The sequence below is a fragment of the Fringilla coelebs genome (assembly GCF_963513975.1).
Source record: "Fringilla coelebs genome assembly, chromosome: Z".
NCBI classification, from domain to species: Eukaryota; Metazoa; Chordata; class Aves; order Passeriformes; family Fringillidae; genus Fringilla; species Fringilla coelebs.
Genome location: NC_140031.1, coordinates 62,395,504 through 62,416,079, shown reverse-complemented (window position 1 = coordinate 62,416,079; position 20,576 = coordinate 62,395,504). Strand labels below are relative to the sequence as shown.

General features: G+C 40.8%; 1 protein-coding gene across 2 annotated transcripts in view; it reads right to left on the bottom strand.

Moving 5' to 3' along the window:
* The window catches only part of ACO1 (aconitase 1), a 54,896-nt gene that overhangs the window by 19,833 nt on the left and 14,487 nt on the right, over positions 1-20,576 (bottom strand). The window contains exons 1-4 of one of the 2 annotated variants that reach the window (XM_084224897.1): positions 15,878-15,947; positions 4,392-4,515; positions 2,508-2,676; positions 289-426 (exon numbers count right to left, since the gene is read on the bottom strand). In XM_084224897.1, coding sequence (XP_084081023.1) covers positions 289-426; positions 2,508-2,676; positions 4,392-4,488 — 404 coding nt within the window. In that variant the 5' untranslated portion in view covers positions 4,489-4,515; positions 15,878-15,947. Of the gene's footprint in view, positions 1-288; positions 427-2,507; positions 2,677-4,391; positions 4,516-15,877; positions 15,948-20,576 lie in introns of those variants that run through there. The other variant, XM_084224898.1, reaches the window with a different exon arrangement.

Genomic DNA, 20,576 nt, shown 5'->3' with positions numbered 1-20,576 from the left:
AATGCCATTTCTGAGCAATTAATAATAATGTATCATTATTAAAGAGAAGTACAATAAACACAGGCCTGGAATGAGTCTCCTATCAACAGTTTAGTACAGACTTTTGCTACTGATAGATACAACACAGATCACCACAGCTGATACAACATTCTAACTTTAAAATTTCTTAAAGTCTGGAATGTTGTAGTACAAATGCTAACAGTATAACCAGTAGAACTACCTTGAGGACCAGTAACTGGATTCAGTTGACTTACTACCATTAAGAAGTAAAGAGTTTTTTATTCTTACTGCCTGTTAAAATCAACCTGGATGGAGTGATCTATCACAAGATCAGCAGGACAGATAGGATTTATTTTTTCAGGGTCCCCACCAAGTTTCTTCACAGCATCACGCATTGCAGCAAAGTCAACCACAGCAGGTACCCCACTACAACAGAAACAAAATGAGCATGGTGAAACAATTTGAAAACAGAAAAAAAAAAAAAAAAACAAAAAAACCAATCCTGAGATAGAGAACAGACAGCTACTGTCACATACAAAGCAAACTGTGCTCCATTTTCAATGCAAGCAAATAAGGAGTAGCAACCAGAACATCTGACATTTCAACACTTGACTTGTCTAAGACATCATACACTTTTCAATATTTATTTTAACACAGCTTCTAATGCTTCTCTGCACACGCACTCTCAGTTTTCTACTGAGGTATGTTCTACCATAATATCTTCAACCGACTTGGAAAACCTTCTTACATACTTACCTATCTGATTTTGCTGGGTGCTAAAACAAAAAGAGTTCTCTGATGTGCTCATAAGGATCTGGCATCAATGAGCAACCCACTGAAAAAACTACATTTTTCTAAGAGCATCCCAAAGTAGTAATGGTTTATATTTTTAACTCTGACTATAAGGAAGTTATTACAATTTTTTTAAATATCAGAAACCATGCAACAACAGCAGTAAAAGGCTTTTTCATTCCTACTGAATTTTACCTTGAAAATCCTGAATAATTACCAAAAAATCAACAGGAAAAATGATCCACATTATCTAAAGTGGACACAATTAACTGATATTGTTCAACAGTTTGACATTCCAGGATAAGCTTTTTGTAAGAAAAATATGAAATTCTGTGTTATTCTACCTGTGGGAATTTGGTGTTAGGGGGGGTGGGGGGGTTGGAGGAAAACAGAAGAATTTTGCCAGCTTATGAATGTTATACAATTAATGTGGAACACACATAATATCCTTCTACCATCTTAGAAGAACTTAAGATAAATACAGAATAATCCTAACTAGGAAGTTAGATAATTCTAAACCAGGACAACCTGAACGTAATTGCTGCATAGCTTTTGGAAAGTTGCCAAAGCTGCCTTTTTGAAAAAGGTCCTCAGAGGCCTGTCCAAGAGCTCATTTTCCAGGAATGCAATTGCTCTGCAAACTTACAGACACATTTTTAAAGCTCAGCAGGAGTAGTGGGCAAGAAAGAAGAGCAGTAAGAGAAGGAACAATGTTTGCTTGAAAGTTCAGCTTCCTCTCTGCTCCAGTTTTTCAAAACATTAACAACAGCTAGTGGATGAAAAATAGCTAGGAAATCAGCACTTCTTTCATTTAAAGTTTTGCCAATTTTTTCTAATGTCTTTAAGTTGAGCTGTACTGGGTCTCTAGCACTTTGAAAACCTCTGACAGCTTAGGCCCTCTACCATTGAGGAAGAAAATCAACTGGCAGCATAGCTCCACTGAACTTACGGTGGATGTACTAAAATATTTTATAAAGACAGAGGACAAAGATACAAAAAACATTGAGTAGACTTGCAAGTCAAATGCTGTATTAGAACAATAAGATGCTATTGTTTCACCTGAAAATTGACTTTCCACATTGAACAGGGACTATTATATGATTATTACTTACACCTGAGGACTCACTGCAATAAGAAGGCCCATTTTTTAGAGTCCATTAGGTAGGAATCTCAATTTGCATTTCTGGGAAAAATAACACACTTATTTTTTCAACAGCAGAGAAGTCTTAAAAAATATAATAACACAGACTTAAAACAGGAAGAAATGATGTGGTTATAAATAAGAACTGAAATTGGTAGAAAATTGTAAGCAAGAACCCCTGGGGAACAAAAACAAACAAAAACCAACCAAACAAAAAAATGTGAGAGAGAGAGAGAGAGAGAGAGAACTGACAATACCACCTCTTCAAAGAATAACTTCTAAACACCAAACTTCCTCAATTGGATGCAATTTATCAATCCCATTTTCTTCCCCTGTTTTGAAGTTTTGTGAAGGTATTTACTGCTCCATCTCAGAAAAGTTTTTTTCAATGCTCTTATTCTGAGTGTTTGCCTCTCCAAGTGTTGTCTGTAGCATGACCACCAGGAAAGCTGAAAAAGGGTTTTCCATATATCTCACTGCTATTCTTCCCCTCAGCTCACCCCCCCATCCCAAGCTGAGCATTGTTGCACTCTCAAAAGACCCTGTTCCTTGCTTTGGAGACCATCAGACTCACGTGAAGTCTTGCAGAATAACTCTTGCAGGCTTAAATGGCACTTCAACATTCTTGTGTTGCATCACTTTCCAGTTGAGAATATTCTCAACATCTCCTTTCTTCACTAGGAACTCATCACAGTTGCGGATCGCTGCTTCCAGGAGGATTCGAATGGAAAATGGCAGGCGAGCTGCATGGGCAAGAGGCAAGAAACAAACTGAGTTTTTACCTTAGGGCATATGTCAGCAAGTGCAAAGTTCCATGCCAGGGGCAGACAGGGCCCCATTTTCTCACAAGGGTTTATTCTGATTATCCAAACCCCTCTTTCCACCTCCAGCTTTGCCAGGAGGTCAGTACTAACTGACCTGCTCCCCTTGATGCTTTCAGCAGGTTTATTATCTCAGCTCCTGTGACACAGCAGACATCTTTGCTGAGGGACTGTTCCATCCTCTAGAGCACAGCAACCCTGAAAACATGCTGTGCTCATCTTGTTTTTCTGAAGTTTGCTCTCACTCTTATCACTGAATACAGACATATAAATGCACCAGGAAAAGAATAGTTTTCTACCTGCCATGTTGAAAAGCACAGCTTTAGTGGCCTATGCAGTCTCTTCATCTCAAGAGATGGAAACTGAATGAAAGTCAGACTGTGCACCTATCAATCTTCTTTTACTTCAAATCAGAAATATTTAAAGATGATGACACAAAATACTATTGGAGCAGTCCTGACAGCTGTTCTACAAGGAATGGGTGTGAAGAAAAAACCCAAACATGTCTCAGTCCTTCCCCCTTTGGTCCACTTTAATAACAGTTGCTTGATTGCCTCTCAAAACATTCACATTTTAAAATCTTTTGAGAAGTTTTTTCCAACTTTATACACAGGGCTGGCCTCAAGACATAAAAGTCACTTAATCTCAGTGAGACCTCATTAGCACTATTGTTAAAAAAATAAAATATATATTATTCAGGACACAGTAATTCAGAACAATTTGGGTTGGTTGTTGTTGGGGGTTTTGTTTCGGGGGATTTTGTTTATTTGGGAGTTTTGGGCGCTATTGTTACTGTTGTTTTGGGGTTTTTTAGAATCTTCTCCTGCCCTTCCCTGCTAAGCTATTCCCTTTCTATGCTGAATAGCGAGAATTGCATCCTTCATCCTTTAAAGAATCTGGAGTTTATCACTCTTGGAATCCTGGAATGGATCAACTGGTAACACTGAATGTGGATTTGTCTATTCTTTAAGACTCTTCTCTGCTTTTCACCCACCAAGACTGACATTCATTGACTGGTGACATATTGGCAACTGTAATGGATATGTGTTGCTGACATTCAGAGAAAACGTTCCTCCTCTTGCTCCCTGAATTCTCCTTAATCACCTGTTTCCTTCTGAAACACCAAACACCCACCACAGATAACTCTAAGGTACAGATACTCAAGTTTTAAGCCACAATCAATGGTACAGACACTAAAATTTTTAGCAGCATCACTGAAAGATTTGGGAAATGTCAGAGGAAATAGGCAAAAAGCCTCCTCAGAAAGGATTCTCTACCCACTACTGTTTTCAAAGCTGAAAAATCTTTCTGATTAGTTCATACATATCAGTGTTAGATCCTTTCCAGCCTTTAGCAGTATAAGAAAACTTGTGCTCTTAGTTTTGCCTAGCTCTCCTCGCCCACTCAGCAAAAACAAGACTGCTGTGTGCACAGTATGCTGAGAAAATACTGTGATTCGCCAATATTTCTGTCATTCTAAATTTCAATAATTACATTTTGCTAAAATTTTATTTTCAAGATTTGCCTTTTGAATTCATAGTTCTTGCCAGAGACCAAGTATCATCCAAAGTGGCCAAGTCTGTTTAGGTTCTATTCATCGGTATTAACAAAATTCTTCTCTTATGTTGTCAACATACCATATCTCGCATCTTCCAATTTGCTCAGATTAAAGAATTTTTTCAGAGGCTGTTTCGGGTCCAGTGGCTCCACAATCTGTACGAAAGGGTTGCTCATGGTTGTCGAAGACCCTAGTTAGTGTCTCTAAAACAAAAGAAAAATCAAGAGCATTTTCATGACATTTGTCCTTCATGCTAAGTACATACATACTAAGTCTACATGTACCTATCCAACACAAAAAAGGTACTGTCAGTCATTCCCCTTCCACCATAAATCCACTTGTAAAACATCATCAGCTGAAGAAGATAGCAGTATTGTGAAAAATATGGATACACTACATGGTTTAGAATCATAGAATCTTAAAATCTGGAAACAACCTCTGAGACCATTGAGTCCAACTGCTAACTGAGCACCACTGTCCACCACTAAACCATGTCCTCAAGTGTCACACCTACACACCATTTGATGATGAACCCATCACTTCCCTGGGCAGCCTATTCCAATGGCAGGAATAAATTTTTCCTAATATCAAATATAAACCTTCCCTGGTGCAGCTTGAGAATATGTTTCATCCTATGGCTGCCTGGGAGAACAGACTGACCCCACCTGGCTACACATTCCTTTCAGAGCATTGTAGAGAGTGATACGGTCTACCCTGAGTCTCCTTTTCTCCAGGCTAAACAACCTCATCTCTGTCAGCCACTCCTCACAGAACCTGTGCTCTGGCCCCTTCACCATCTTTGTTGCTCTCCTGTGGACACAATTTCACAAAGGAAATTCAATGTCTTCATTGTTCTCTTCTTTATGCTGTTTCTAGACAGCAATTTGTGCCTCTGTGATTTACAAACCACCATGACAACACAGTCCCATTTCTTAAGTGAGTTGTGGTTTAACCCCAGGCAGCAACTAAGCACCCAGAACCACTCCCTCACCCTGTTCTGGTGGGGAAAGGAAGAGAATCAGAGCAGCAAAATGAAAAAAATTCACGGGTTGAGATAGAGATGGTTTGATAGATAAAGCAAAATCTTAGCAAGCAAAGCAAAACAAAGGAATACATCCACCTCTTCCACAGCAGTTCAGCCATCTGAAGGACAGCAGGGCCCCATCACATCTCATGATGATTTACCCTGAACATCTCCCTCTGCCTTCTCGTCTCAGCTCTATATGCTGAGCATGATGCCACATGCTGTGTGATACCCCTTGGTTCAGTTGGGGTCAGCTGTCCCAGCTGTGTCCCTTCCCCGCTCCCTGCGCACCCTCAGCCTCCTCGCTGGAGGGGTGGGTGAGGAGCAGCAAAGGTCTTGGATCTGTGTTATCCCTGCTCAGCAGGAACTAAAACATCCCTGTGTTACCAAATGTGTTCCCAGCACACATCAAAACCACAGCCCCACACTAACTATTAGAGACAAAATTAACTGTATCCCATACAAAACCAACAGAAGGGGCATTGATCTAAAGCTAAACTGACAGACAATTACATTCAAAATTAAAAACAATTTAACAAAAACAGAAAACACTATTATTTTGAGACAGAAAGTATTACAGACTAAGATTACAAATGCTATCAGAGACGAAAAGAACTCTCCTAATTTCAGAAAGATTTGTTAGGGTCACCACAAAAAGAAAATTTAGATAGCCTCTATTGTAAACATCATATTAGTTTGAGATAATTTCTTTTTTTGTTGTTGCTTACTGATTTACTGGTTTTTGTGGCTTAATGGTTTGTTGGATAAAGCATTCCTCTGGGACCTAGGACTTTTGGGTTCACAGACTGAAATTAAAAGACCCTAAGATATTCCCCATTGCAAGGCCAACTAGCAGCAAGGGGCCTAAATTCACCACAGAAATATCTCTTAATGTCCAGAAAAGGTTAACTGCATGCAAATTACTTAATGGAACACTTCCTAGGACACATTGAAGACCTGAACTCTGCCCAAGTCTCTTCTGGAAGCATTGGCTTAGGCCAACACATGCCAAGGATCAAGCTAACAATTTAACAGTGAGAACAATTCTCTTGCAGTGCCTGGCAACATTCCCAGTCACGATTAAAATTTTTTTAGTAGAGAGATAACCACAGGCCTGATTTTCAGATCCCTTGTTTTCCCAGAGTACTGTTTCTGTCTTCATTCAAGAACCATTATCTTCACTTGCCCCAGTTTTTCAAACGAGAAAACTCAGAACAAGGCAGGAGATACACATGACAGGCCTTGAAGACTGGTGCAAAAGGATGCACAAAGTCCAGTATTTGTTAAAAACAGATACAGCAAGGCCAAAGAATTAATTTATTTATTTCCCCTGCTAGTTTCATGCAATGTTCAGAAATACTACTATTTGGAACACATTTATGGGGGATTTTTAAAGTATTCCAGTATTTTCAAAATTCAAAATTTATGTATTTAGAAGACAACCAAAGAGAAATAGCAGAAATGGTAACAAAAGAAGGTCCAGGGTGTAAAGCAGCAAGATAATGTAGAGAAAGACATATTTCCAGAATTCTTTCAAAGAAAATAATGGATGTGTCTAGATAAAAATCTGAATGCCTAGGGAAGCTGGAAGGTCAGCAAATGAACAGACTGCAAACACACACACAACCTCAAATGTATCACCTCTCACATTTCCATTGACAAGTTATTTCTGAAACTCCTTTTCTCAGCTTTGCAGATACTCACCCTGTACACAAGCCCCTAAAGTTTTAGGTGTCATGATCTTTAATCAGCATGAACTACCAGCTATTCCTCTAAGCAAACTCTGTGCTTCTACAACTGAGCATGATCAAAATTAATTTCTTCCTTCCTCTTCTTGCCAGCCACCCTCCTGTTAAGATTTACTTTTTAGCATTCCACTTTGAGAACTTTATTTTATTCATATCAATTTCTCATGGGAAAGTCTGAGAGCAGCCATAGATAGAAAATATTCGGATATCCTCTGACAGATAAAGCAGATCATTAATTTGATATGACCATGAGTCCACTGTACTCAGTTCACATATTCTCATCCAAGTATAAATTGCAGCTTAAACATTTTCCATCCAAGTCCATGTCTTGGCAAATCACAGCAGAAATTCAAAATGTTATGACACACTATCTACATGTTAACATTACTTTATCAGACATCACCCTCTTCCCTGAACAGAGTTTTTTTAGCTTACAGCATGAAATACTTCAGTACAAATCTCCTCTCATCAGTGAGTTACACAAGCCATACTATAGGCTGACCAAGCCCTAATCACAAATTCTTTTCATCTGCCTGGTCACACTGATATGAACAACACTGCAACAAACCTGGAAGCCATTCAGAAATACCTGAAAAGAAGTAAAATCTCTAGAAAAATACCAACTAGCAGCATTACTGTAGTAAATTTCATAGAGACAGGGAAGCTCAGTCATACCAACTACTATTTCCACAGAGTAAATTATAAACTGAGTGGCCACAACACAGAACTCTGAACTAGTGATTTGCCAAAAAGAAATCTGGGGCCAATACTCCGCACACCGAGTATACCAAAACTTTTGAGTCATCCTTGCAACAGATACATGTTAACTTTTTTATTAACTTTACAGGTTAACTTGTGATTACAGCAAGGAATGTTTATTCGTGTTTTGCAGGCACTGAAACATAAATATACAAACATGGGGGAGCAGACATCTGTCTGCCTGGAACTGGTGCAGCATGCAGGGTCACACATGCTGACCATGGCCAACGCGTGACCACATCAATACCTGCTCAGAAATACCAAAACATGCACTTGATCTTCTGCCCAACAACCTTAAAACTGCTTGTGTGGAGATTACATTAAAAAAAAAAAAATTCAAATGTGAAAAAGCAGAATAGGATTTAAAAAAGAACATCTCATTACTGACACAGACTCACAGAACATTATGAGTTGGAAGGCACACAAGGATCACCAAGTCCAAGTGAACGGCCCATATGATGTTCTAATCCATAACCCTGGCATTATTAGCACCATGCTCTGACTAATGGAGGTAATCTTAGGATACTGGAACCTTCTTAAAGGGTTGCATAGCTTGTATGAAGTGTACCAAACAGCTGCCTGATTTTAGTCCTTCCTGAGTGCCTACTATTAAAAATCTGAGAACACCCACGATCTGGTCCACACTAATGCTGATCATCTATGAATCTGAACTCCCTATCGATATTGCTTTCCACTCACCTTGTTACATCAATGCTGTAGCTTATAACTGCGACATCACACTCAATCTCTTGTTGGAATGCACCTCAATCCACCCAGACTGCACATCAGCTCACCACAGAAAGTCTGATTTCTGTTTTTTTCCTCTCCCTCAGAGAAGCAGAAGTACAGAAAGATTGTAACCATGAATACCAGAAGGGGCAAATTTAGTTGGATAAGGCCATAACTTTCCAAATATAAAAGAAGGAAGCTGTGTTTTGCAAATGCAACATCTTGCCCTTTAGGGTAGAGAATGAACCCTTGGCCACAACAGCTGTCTCTTGCTGTTTGCATCCTCATATACGACACAGTTCAAATTTTTCTGGAAACACAAATTTTACACTGTGATACTCTAAAAAGGCTTTTTGAACAAACAAAATCTTAGTACAACACTCCTCACTTCATCTGTATTGAGTGTGCCAGCAAACTCAGCTTTTACCACAAGACCTTAGACATTCACTAGCACCCAAAGATCCCTGCAAAGATGCCTGCTGGCTGTACTGTCTGTGGTTATCTCTGTGGTGTCTGAAGGACACACCCTTTGATGATCATGACATAAGAAATGTGCACAAGTCCAAGGGGACAGAAGGAAAAAGGTGTCTGTCCATCCTCTTCCCTTGTCTTCTCTTATTCGTTAATCAGCTACATCAGACACTTTCAAAGTATATTAAAGTCTCATGGGGATTTCCATAAAAAGGATTTAAGTAAGTAACTTAAAATCTATTCTTTAAAAAAAAAAAACATTCACAGGAGATTTCAAGATGTGTTATATGTGTGCTTTCAAATCTTCAGCTGTTGCACCTTTCTGAGTATCTAACATAAACACAATACTGGTCAAATCTCAACAACATTGATTGGAAAAGGACTTGGTTCAGTTTAAATCACATTCTTGATCAACAGTGACTCCTTGACTCTACTTCAGATCCCTTTTAAAAGCAGTTTTGGACCTTGGAACAATGACAACAAATAAATTTTATTAAAATTAATGGAATTGAAAAAATATCATAATATATCCTGTGTTTTTTCAATTGAATAAATTAACTCATGAAGATCATAGAGAAGGAAAAAATGTATTTAGTCTCTTGCTATACCTGAGAAAGTCTGAAAACTGTTCTAGGCATCACTATTATAACACTTTTCTACTCTCTTTAGAATTGAAGGTGAAACTGAGCACAGTTAGTCAGATTAAAAGCAGCAATCTCACATCACAAAAAAAAGAGATACTTTATAAAAAGCACAGCTGCATGTATACTCACTGACTGTAAACAGATCCATACTACCACCAGTATGTATTATTTTGGGGTTTTTTAGGGATATCAGAGCATCCCACCCATCTCCAACCATGCAGAAAAAGAGAAAACTGTAGCACATGGAGTGGTTTCCTACACAGATGCTGGCAGTAAACCATGCTCTTTCTGAAGTACACAACACAAATGTTTACAGAGGACTTGTGATTAGCAATAACCACACTTATTACAGCAGTACCTGATGATAAACCAAAGACAGAAGGGAAAAAGGCTCTGGATGAGAAAACTTCTGTCTAAGCTTCAGGCCATAAAGTAGGAACAGAAAACAGAACAGCCATGGTTATTCAGCATTTTAGTACAGACGTATATTTAATCTCACTTGGAGAAACATGTTTCCCCAATTGCTTTTTCTATTCCATCTCTGGTTTCTTAGTTGCTGTCTTTCCAATTATGAACATGTGTCTATGTTATCAATGATAAGAGGTTAATTTTAGACATCACTTCATAAAACTAAACAACGGGTATCTTAACTAAAACAGATTTCAAGTATTAAATGATCTTTTTTCTGAAATGTGGGTAAATTCCTGGCCATCACTGGGAAGCACACACTCAGCCAAGAAGCAGTTTAATTTGAACATTTTACCAGACTCTAGAAATGTTAAAAAAGATTACACTCAGGCAAAGCAAAGACACAATTTTATCAATCAAGAAAAAGGGGAAGGCTCAGACTTGCTGGTACTTGAGGGAAATTTCTGAAGAAACGTGACAAAATATGATGTTTCTATGATGAAAATTCCAAGTGAAAACTGGGGAAAAAAAGAGGCGATCTGGCAGGACCACCATGGTAAAAATCCTTGCCCGGTAATAAGGCAGGACATGGCCTTGCTTGAAAAATGCAACATGTTTCATCCATGCTGAATCTGATCTTACTACCTTCTGTTGCAATTATCACTCCTATGCCCACAAATTATTTCCCTTGGTTTTGTGCACTCAAATGAGTGCCACTGTATGTATCTCTCTTAGCTGCCAAGTTTGCAACAAGCACCTCCAAATAGCAAAAGCAAGCAACTTTAGAAAATCTAAATGAAGCTGCAGCAGAGCAGCAGGCTACTGAGTTAAAAAATTCCATCACAATATTAAGCATGCACTTTGTGACATTACTAGCAGTTACACATAGCTGAACAGCACTTATTTAATTAAAGGCTATTACTCAGTGCCCCTGAGCCTCTAAAACTCCTCATAGCTCTTCTCATGGTTTCACATCCTATTCAGTAGGGAGTCCCCATTAAAAAAGTTGATGACTAATTCCAGTTTACCTAAGTTATAGATGGCATAGCCATGAATAAAGATCTCTAAGGAGGTCCAGCATGTAGGAACTTCCATCATATTGGAATTGCATTGTGTTTTGTGCATGCCTACCTTACCCAAAAACCAAGGAGGGAGAATACCCATGTTAAGCATGTTGACAAAAGCCTGCATTTTTGATATGGAAAGGCAACCTCTCTTCAGTATCAGTTAGGTGTTTAAAGTAGTAAAACTTCACTAAGTAAATCCATCCATAATTCAAGTCAGTTTAGAAAAAAAATCCTAATAAATACATCCATGTGGCAGGAATTTTTTTTTAGTTCAAATATTCAAATTGACAAAGAAAAATGTTTTTGCTACACTGGGTAAATTGACAGACAGATAGAGATGACCAGACACCTGACAGCACAACAAAAACCCCACCTACCCACCAAAAAATGGCAAAAACCCAACCAAACAAACCATAAGCAAAAAATACCTCAAGCCCACACATGCCCCCAGCATTTGGATAGACTTCAACACCAGAAGTAGAACAAGCAGAGTCTTGTTTTATAAAACTATAAAATGCTATAATTACTCTTGGATGTACAAAGAACAGATGAGTGCAATTACTGTTGCAATAGACACAGGTTTCTTCTTTCGATTTAGAGAAGCCCTTCTACTTAACACTCTACCTGTGGCAGATAAGGCCACTATGTGACAAATAAACACTGTTCCATTGCTGCTAACAGACACCGAAGAGATTTCAGTGGTTAAAGAGACTCCAGAAAGAATCTTTGTGTTTCTTCATTACACAGAAAGGTCCATCATTACACATAAATCCTTAAAGAGAAGTCCACTAACAATTTGATGACTGAGTAATTATTCTGCCAGTATAAACCACACCAGTATTCCACACTGGAAAAAACGCAGTAATAGAAAAATGAGGGTTTCTTAAACAATGTCTAGACAAAGTTTCAGTGAATCCCCTTCAACTTTAATGCTGAAGAGAAACACTGTACTAGAACAAACAGAGCTTTGCACTGTACTAGAACAAACAGAGCTTTGGACTGCAGAATGCTCCTGCTTTCTCCTGCTGCCTGAAACTTTTGGCTGTAATGCTAAAATATTTACCTATTCAGATCCATAAGGTGCTAAACTTCCAACAACTAAACAGGTTGCTAATTGCATATTCCCATAATCTGTGTATTTCATAGGCTGTCATGAGTATTCTGACCATTGCACTTTGTTAGCAATGCTGTATCACACATATTGGAACTGAAAGTTTAGGTCAGAGATCAAGTTTGTGAAATCAAACATTGAGGTCTTAAAGTAACTCCAACTCCAAGTGAGCTGGAAGTTTAGTTTAGGTGTCCAGTTCCAAAATGTAGATATTAAACTCCTTCACATCATCCCTCCAGAAAGTCAAATGCTACCTCCTCTCTCACCCCAACACAGCTTAGAAGGACAGTCAAAACACTTCTCTTATATAGATCTCACCAGCTTTTGTTAACCCAGGCAAGCACAAATATGGATATACTCTCACGTGCTCTCAGACAGCCTCTGAAATGCAATCTAGTCTTAACAAAATCCAGATCATAATTAAGCAGGTGTAAATGTTAAGGGAATGCTTTCTCAGCACATTCACCGCTGACTGTCCCAGATAAAAGTAGAGACTAATTTTCCTTTTTTGCTACCCGAAAATGAGCAGCATTACACCCAAGAATAAAAGGAAGCTTCTCTGGAGACTACCAAACACTGAAAAATAAAGTGCTGAAATTTTTATTCCACCTCCTTAGAGAGCAGCTCTGAACTTTAGCGTACTTCCTACCTCCATACAAACTTGCTGCTTTTTTACCCTATGCTAGTACTCTTAGACTGTTCATTAACAAATCTGCAGCTTGGACCAGTTTTAACAAAGAACTAGCTTTCAGTGTTTGCTGGAAAAAACGTAAAACCAACATGGAAGCGCTGCATGAAGTGTGGAATACAGAGTGTGTGTACAAAGATTTGATCTGAAATTTTGGTTCAATGTCAAAAGGCAGGATTAAAAGACATCTCAGTATTGGTCTGTAAGTTTCAAAAGACTCCTGTGAAGGGTGAAGAAATGCAGGAGAGGTGCATGGGAAAGGCAAACAAAATGGAGTATTGTGAATCAGCTCTGTACTCATGCCATTACCATTATACCAGCTCTATAAACTACTCTCTCTGCACCTTGACAACTCATCTTCTGCAATTTGAAATCTGAACTGTTTCAGAGCTACTGAAGATATGTGGGTGGAAGGATCCTTTCAGGATGAAAAACTGCATGAGGGGATTACTTCTGTTGTGAAATAATCTGACACTGTGAGGTCCTAACTTTTCACACCATTTCAAGACAAATACTGAATTTGTTGTCTGGAAATAAAGATAATTTTCTCACACCAAAAACTTTTACCAGCAATCTAAGCAGCTATTCAACTATTTGTGTAGATGAATCCAGCTTCCAAACACCCACAGCTTCAGTCTGTAAGGAGAACAGGTGTGTGTCTGATATAATTTTATGAACTCAAACTAGCTGTTAGCAGAGTTTACTGGCCAAGCTTCCTGGGGAGGCAAATTAAGTCCACTAAACATTTTTAAATCACCTTTTTCATAACAGTTTTCACATAGAAAGGGTAGGCAAAAAAAACCCCAAACAACCGAAATTAACACACTCTTAAGTCCTGAGCCTACAGCTGTGGGATGTCCCAATTTTTTCAAGGAAGTGCCAAACACCTAAAGGAAATCTTCTGAATTAATTAATCCCTAAGGCAGCAGTGAAGGCAAAAACCCTGAAAAAATTTATCTCATTTTCACACATTAAGACTCCTCTCTACTTTCTCTATATTTCAAGACACTAAGGGATCACTCTTCAATTAACATCTTTCCATTTAGCTTAAGTGGATTGTTATTCCAAGGAGGGAGCAAATTTCCAGCTCTTACTCTCACAATGCTGCATTGAGAGTCTATGCTAGAAAACACTAGCAAAAGAGATTTGTTCCATTTCTTACTATTCAAATGTTATTTCTTCTCTAATTTTCTGCATTCATTGTTTTGGCTCTTCCACTATTACTATAAAAAAAATTAGTATCAAAGTTGGAGTGCATCATCCTCTGGCCAAAGACAAGCAGAGACAAAGAAAGGTGCTAAATTACAAATATGATATGACAAAAACCTGCAGTTTGAAAGCCCTGTGGTATTTTCAATTCAGAAACAGTCTGCATGATATTCTTTGTAAAGCACTGCTAAGTGATCAGACTTCTTTTTACATGGAAAGCTTCTCCAGGAATCTCCTCTATCTTATAAAGTCTGAGAAGAGTAAAATATTGACAATTTTCCTAATAAATCCTCACATACACCACAGATCCTGGAAGGCACAAGACTCCGCTGTACTTCCTACTGCCCATTACACTCCTCTTACTTTCTTTGAAGCAGTAAGTAACAATCCCCAGAAGTTTATTAGGACATTCTGATGAAGCACAATCCCTTTTAACCAAAGCATTACTAAATAAACATTCCAGTGTTAATATTTCACTAGGGTGGTCTTCCTTTACTTCAGTTTTGCAGATTGATAAAGCCAGTCTGAACAATAGCAACAGCACTGAGTGCTCAGAGATATTAATTCAATTCCAATTGTTTTGAGAGAGAATCCTCTGTTTTAGACCAAGTTTCCTGCTGATACTAAAAAATACTAAAGTCCAGATCTCTCCGTCCTCCCCTTTATTTCCTTCCCCCCACCTTTACTAGCTTTAGAGGTGGAAACTAAATATCAAAGTACAACCTCCAGTTAAAAAATAAATGCGAACTGTGGTGATATTATGAAACGTGTAAACGTACTGAACATAAACAGGGACTGATCCAAACATATACCTGATCCAGTTACTGAAAATGGGCATCTCCACTACCACAGTCCTAAGTCAAGTTAAATTAGAAGGCAAATACCTGCATCTGTGCTATGACCTCCAGGACTGTTACAGAATACCTGCACCTGCTGTCTGTGCTATGAACATGAAACAGATTATTCTATCACTCAAAATTATTAAAACCCAACACTTTATAGGCATCACCTTCCAATTATTTTCTTTCATCCTTTCCCTGTCCCACTTACGTTGCCGATCTACTGAGGTTTTTTTTCAGCACAGCGGAGTTGCTATGTGCTTGATATATACAGTTCGCACTATCCTCCACTATTCAGATACTACTGGAATACCAAGAGACAAGGCTCGAGCAGTTCCAGGAGGAAAATCAACGTTAAAGCTTCACCCACATGAGGACAAGGCAGCACAACTTCTCTTCCACGCCCGCTCTTCTCGAGCTAAATCTATTCCTCTTTCACCGCTCTGCAAAAGCCGCCCCCTGTACTCCCTGTGAGCCGGCGCCAAGCCGGGTGTTGGCGATTTCGCCAGCGGGGCCCGGAGCCGCGGCGGGGGCCGCACCGCCCGCCGCTGCTACCAGATGGTGCCTCGCAGAGGCTGCTCCGCCACAGCCGCCTTCCCTCCGCAGCATCCAGCCCCCACCGCGGGAGCCGGGGCCGGGAGACGGCAGGATCCCCCGTTCTGCCAACGGGCCCGGCTACCCGCCGGTCCCCGCCCTCCGCCCGGGCCCGTACCCGTCCCGGCTCTGCCCCGAGGGGCGCCCCTCCACCCCACAACCTTTCCCCGCGGCCGCCGGGAACGGGCACGCCGCGGCCGGGAAAGCGGCTCCCAGGCACCCGAGCTGCCGGCGCTGGGCGGGAGAGAAGCAGGACGGCGGGGCCCGCACTCACCGGGGAGCGAAGAGCACAAACCGCCGCGGCCGCTGCTGCTCGCCGTCAGGGGCCGCCGGGCGCAGGCACAGGGAAGGGGCGGTGGCGGCGGGCTCCGCCCCGCGCCCCAAGGCCGGAGCAGCGGCGGGATGGCCGCCAGCCGCCCGAGCGGGAGGGAGGGAGGGAGGACGAGTGGGAGGACGAGCAGGAGGACGAGCGAGCGGATGGCCAGCCCGGCGTAGGGGGCGCGGGGCTGGCAGGCTCACCCCTCCCGCCCGCAGCCCTGACCCCGGAGGGAGCCGGTGCTTTCCTCGGCCAGCCCTTTCCCTGGATGTAGGGGGAGGAGATGGAGCACTGTGAGTGTGGAAGGGTGGGTAGGAGGTGGTACCGAGGTCAAGGCCAGATCTGCTGCGGTGAGAGTTATCGGAAAGACGGGCACTGTGACATGATGGGCAGTGATGTGCCTTGTGCCGGCCGTGAGTGCACCATGCACTCACAGCCCGAGCGCTTGCTCAGGCTTCGGAGGAGTCCAGAGGTGCTGTCAGTGAAGCCTGGGCCTGGAAGCGAACAGGTGTCGCTTGGGACACCGCTTGACACACAGGACTGCATCCTCATCCTCGCGGTAGTGCGACAGGAGTGGGACGTCCTGTTGTTTCTCTTGGCAGGAGGAGAGCTGATGGGCCTGGCTGTTGGCAGAAACAGGCTGTTACTTACAAGCTGGTTAAGATCAATATCATGACGTCAATATTAAAGAACAATATCAGAGTAGAGAACATTCTAGAGGACATAATTTACATCACCCCCATAACTGAGTGCCATGGAGACTTTATCAGTGTCAGCGTATTCCGAGTAGAACAGTATACGGTTTGGGCCTGAATAATGTTGAGGAATACATTCAGTGCAACTAGTCAGGGTACAGCTGCAGTGGGATCTGCACATTGAACTCTGGATAGCAGGAGCCAGAAGTAAGAGGCTAGGAACTGGCATTGACCCAACAAAGGGTGCAGGACAGTGTGGCCCAGCTAGGTGAGCAGACACTGAGACACAGCAGGAGCCAGTGGTCCAGCTGGAAGACCCCAGGCTTTCACACACTTAGACTGTGAGGGTATAAAAGCCCAAGGTTTGCTTTGCTCAGGGTCCCTCCTCAGAGACACCAGCTTGAGCTGTTATTTTGTCACTGCAGCATGATAAAACCATTGTAAAAATACAGGAGTCTGAGACTCTGTCATGGGAAACCTGAAGTCCAGCCAGTAAGGAAACCTGGGGTGGGTGAGAGTGGGGTGTGTAGGGAGTCAAACAGGGCACATCTCAGCTCACTGGAGCCACCCATTGCGAAGTGACCTCCATTCCAGCTCATGTGGTCTGAGTGTGCCTGCCAGAGTGATTCCTGGACGGTCAGAGAAGAAACTTTGCTTAACAATTAAGGAAAAGAAAAAGCATCTAATTCCAGGAAAATAATTGTATACATAGTAAAGAAGAGTTGCATGCAAGGAATGTAAATATTCTGCAAGTCTTGGTAAGGCCTTGGAGGTCAGTGGTTAGGAGACATGCTAACCACTGACAGCTGGAGTAAAACAAGGTCCATGATGTTTTGTTTTTACCTGAAGAAAGCTTAGGCTAAGAGCAAACTGAGTTACTTACTGGCTTTGCTGCAGAGGAGTAAATCTCAGGTAAGTAAAAATGGAAGTGCTTAGCTCAACTTGTAAAGAAGGATGAAATGTAGAAAATGCCCATGATGTCTCACCTGGGCTGGATTCCTGCACACTGGCCTGTGCTGACAGATCCTCCTGCCTACATACACTGTCCAGCTGGAACTGTCAGACCAGAAGAAATCAATGGGGAGGACCCCAAGATCTAGCAAAGAAGATACATTGAGTAGGATTTTTTTTTTCTTAACTTAATATGAAAATCCTGGCTGTGACATACCTGCTACTGATTTCACTGGAACAGTTGAGACTTCTAGGGACCGTCTGTAGTTAAACCTGCAATTCTCTGACCTGATACCTCTAAACAGCCTGTAATCTACAACATACAGTACTTTTGAGTTATTGTTCAAAATCACTTCCAGGTTGGCCTGCTTTCTTTTCAGCATAAATACCACATGGAATAATTCACTTGCACTAAGTCCTTCTTTTAGAATTGTATTGATTTTTAGAACATATGATTTGCTTTACCAGATGGTTAACATGGAACTGGACATTAATTCATAATATTGTTTTCCAACCTTTGGCCAGAGAGGTTCCTAAGACTGAGTTTGGCAGAGCACAGTTATGTTTGTAGTTTGGCTTTTGGTGGAAGCCAATGTTCCTACATAACACCACAAAATAGTAGAGGGTCTGAAAAGCTGGAGAATTTCTAAAACCTCTTAGAGCTTTAGATGTTTTATTATTTGATATAAGTTTTTGTTTTTGTATATATTTAATTAATAGTAATAAAGGCATTTCAAATATGTTCCTCTTTGTGGGATTAAGTCCTGTTATGCTTCTCTGGGTCACTTCCTTTAAAAAGAAATTTGAAAATTTTAATTTGGTTGTTGTTGTTGTTGCTATTTTTAACAGAAGAGACTTCCAAGGCCCATGTATATCTCTAAGTTTTGAATCATGAATAAAATCCTCCATACCTAGGTACCAAAGCAATTGCTGCAAAATCTGCTTGACCTAAAATTGCTTGGACAAAAAGCAAAGACTAGTGAAAACAGCAGGTCAGCAACAGAAATGGGAAATCCATACATCAGCTCTGACTTTTCCCAGTGAATATCTGCAAGGTTTGTACTTTCTGTTCTGTGGGGAGGGAAGGCCCCTGAGGTTGATAGTAGAAGGGAAGATTCTGTGTCCCAGAAAGAGAGGCAGAACTGCTTCAACCTCTACTGGTTCTTTGCAAGGACACAGAGGCTATCATGGGATTGGAGCACAGGCTGTTCATTCAAGGGTTTATGGTAATGCTGTCTAAATGTTATTGCTGGTGTTTCCAGCAGTTGAGTATTCTTCTCACTGGGGCTCAGTTTACAATAATGTGTCTTATTTAGCACATGACTAAAAATGTGTGGGTTTGCCTTTCTCCCAAGACTGCCAGGAGGTGAGAACTATACTAGATCTATTGTTTGTAGGAAGATGTTTACTGAAATGGGTTCTTGGGTTTAGGATCAGATTGCAAGGATGTCCAACAGTTTTCTTGGACAATCATGCATTGTGCTAATTCAGGATTAAAGCAATTATTTTCTGTTCTTGCAGTGAAAATTGATGCAAATAGGAATAACAATGCCTTTCATGTTGCAGTCATGTGCATCCTGGAGTGCTTTTAGGGTTTTTCATGAAATTATTTCACAATAGACAAGGAACTATGTGTCAGTCCTTTGTCCTTTCTGTCTTACTGAAATCCATTTCCAAGAAGCTTGGTCTAATATCAGATTCCTTCTGGAGTGTTCTTTGAGGTTATTCACCAATATCCTGGAAGTTCAGGAAGCACATCGTATCTGTTCAATTGCTGACTTCACTATTGTTGTGTCTCTCAACATATTTCACTCTTTCTGGTACTATCAAGAAGTCAAAAATGCTTTGAATTGGCAAGAGATTGTTTTCAGCTTGTTACAGTCAATAAAGCCTTAACATACAGCAGTAGACTTCAGTGTTGTAGCAATCTTCCATGCAGGCTCAGCTGATCACTGAGGCTGCAGCAATCACAGGATTGCTGCAATCACAGGATTGCTGCAATCAGTCTCAAACTGGGCTAGGATAGGTCTGACAGGGAGGCCATAAATTTGAGCTGGCAGCCTAGAGGACCCAGAGCTTTGGAGCTGTCAGCAAAAAGAAGTGTCTGCATGTGTACTGCTTTTCCTGGCTCTCCGTAGTATAATGAAAAAGCTTGATGAGGCTTGCTCTGGAGTGCTGTGTCCCCATAAGTAGCACCTAAGGGTATATCATTTAATGTACTATGTTCTACAAAACATATGGATTTATATACTCAAATGACTTCAACACTCAGTAAAAGTGTTCCTGACTCTGGGAAGCCATCTGTGAATGAACTGAAGAGAGAGTACCTTGCAGGTTATGGCCTACAGCTTGTCCTGAGTACAGGAAAATTTGTAGGTGGCTCATGAAGGAGTTCATGGTGAGATTTGTTAGTTCATTGTTAGTCATGACTGTTTTAAGCCGTTCAAATTGTCAGTATGCAACAGGAGTTGCACAACAAGTCTGAAAATAGAGAATTTTGACAGCTCCCAGAAGACCTCTCAGAAATACCATAGCAGATTCTGGTTACTGAACTGAGGGCCAACTGCATCTCCCTCTTTAATTAGATGATTGTGCATCCTCCAAAGGAAATTCTGCGGTTGGTATATTTTAATAAATATGTTATAATTTGCTTCTGATCTTAGCACTGGTTTACTAAACTGTCTTTCTTTAAATGAGTCTTCAAAAAATTGCAGTTACGTTTATTGAACTTCGTTTTCAGCAGCAAAACAAAGATTAAAGTTCTGCCATCTACTGGTTAAATGGGGTTTAGCAGAGGCTTGTTGTCACTCCTGTGAGAGGGCATTGACATGGGAGTTCAGATCCTTCTCTTAGACCCAAGTAGAAACTCACACAAGTGTATTGTCAAGGAATAATACTGTTTTCTTGCAGAATAAAAGTATTTATTCGACTGTGCCACAGGGACTGAAGAAAAGGGACTTGAGGATCGGACCATGTACCCAAAATTAAAAAATAAATTGTCTGAGACAAGT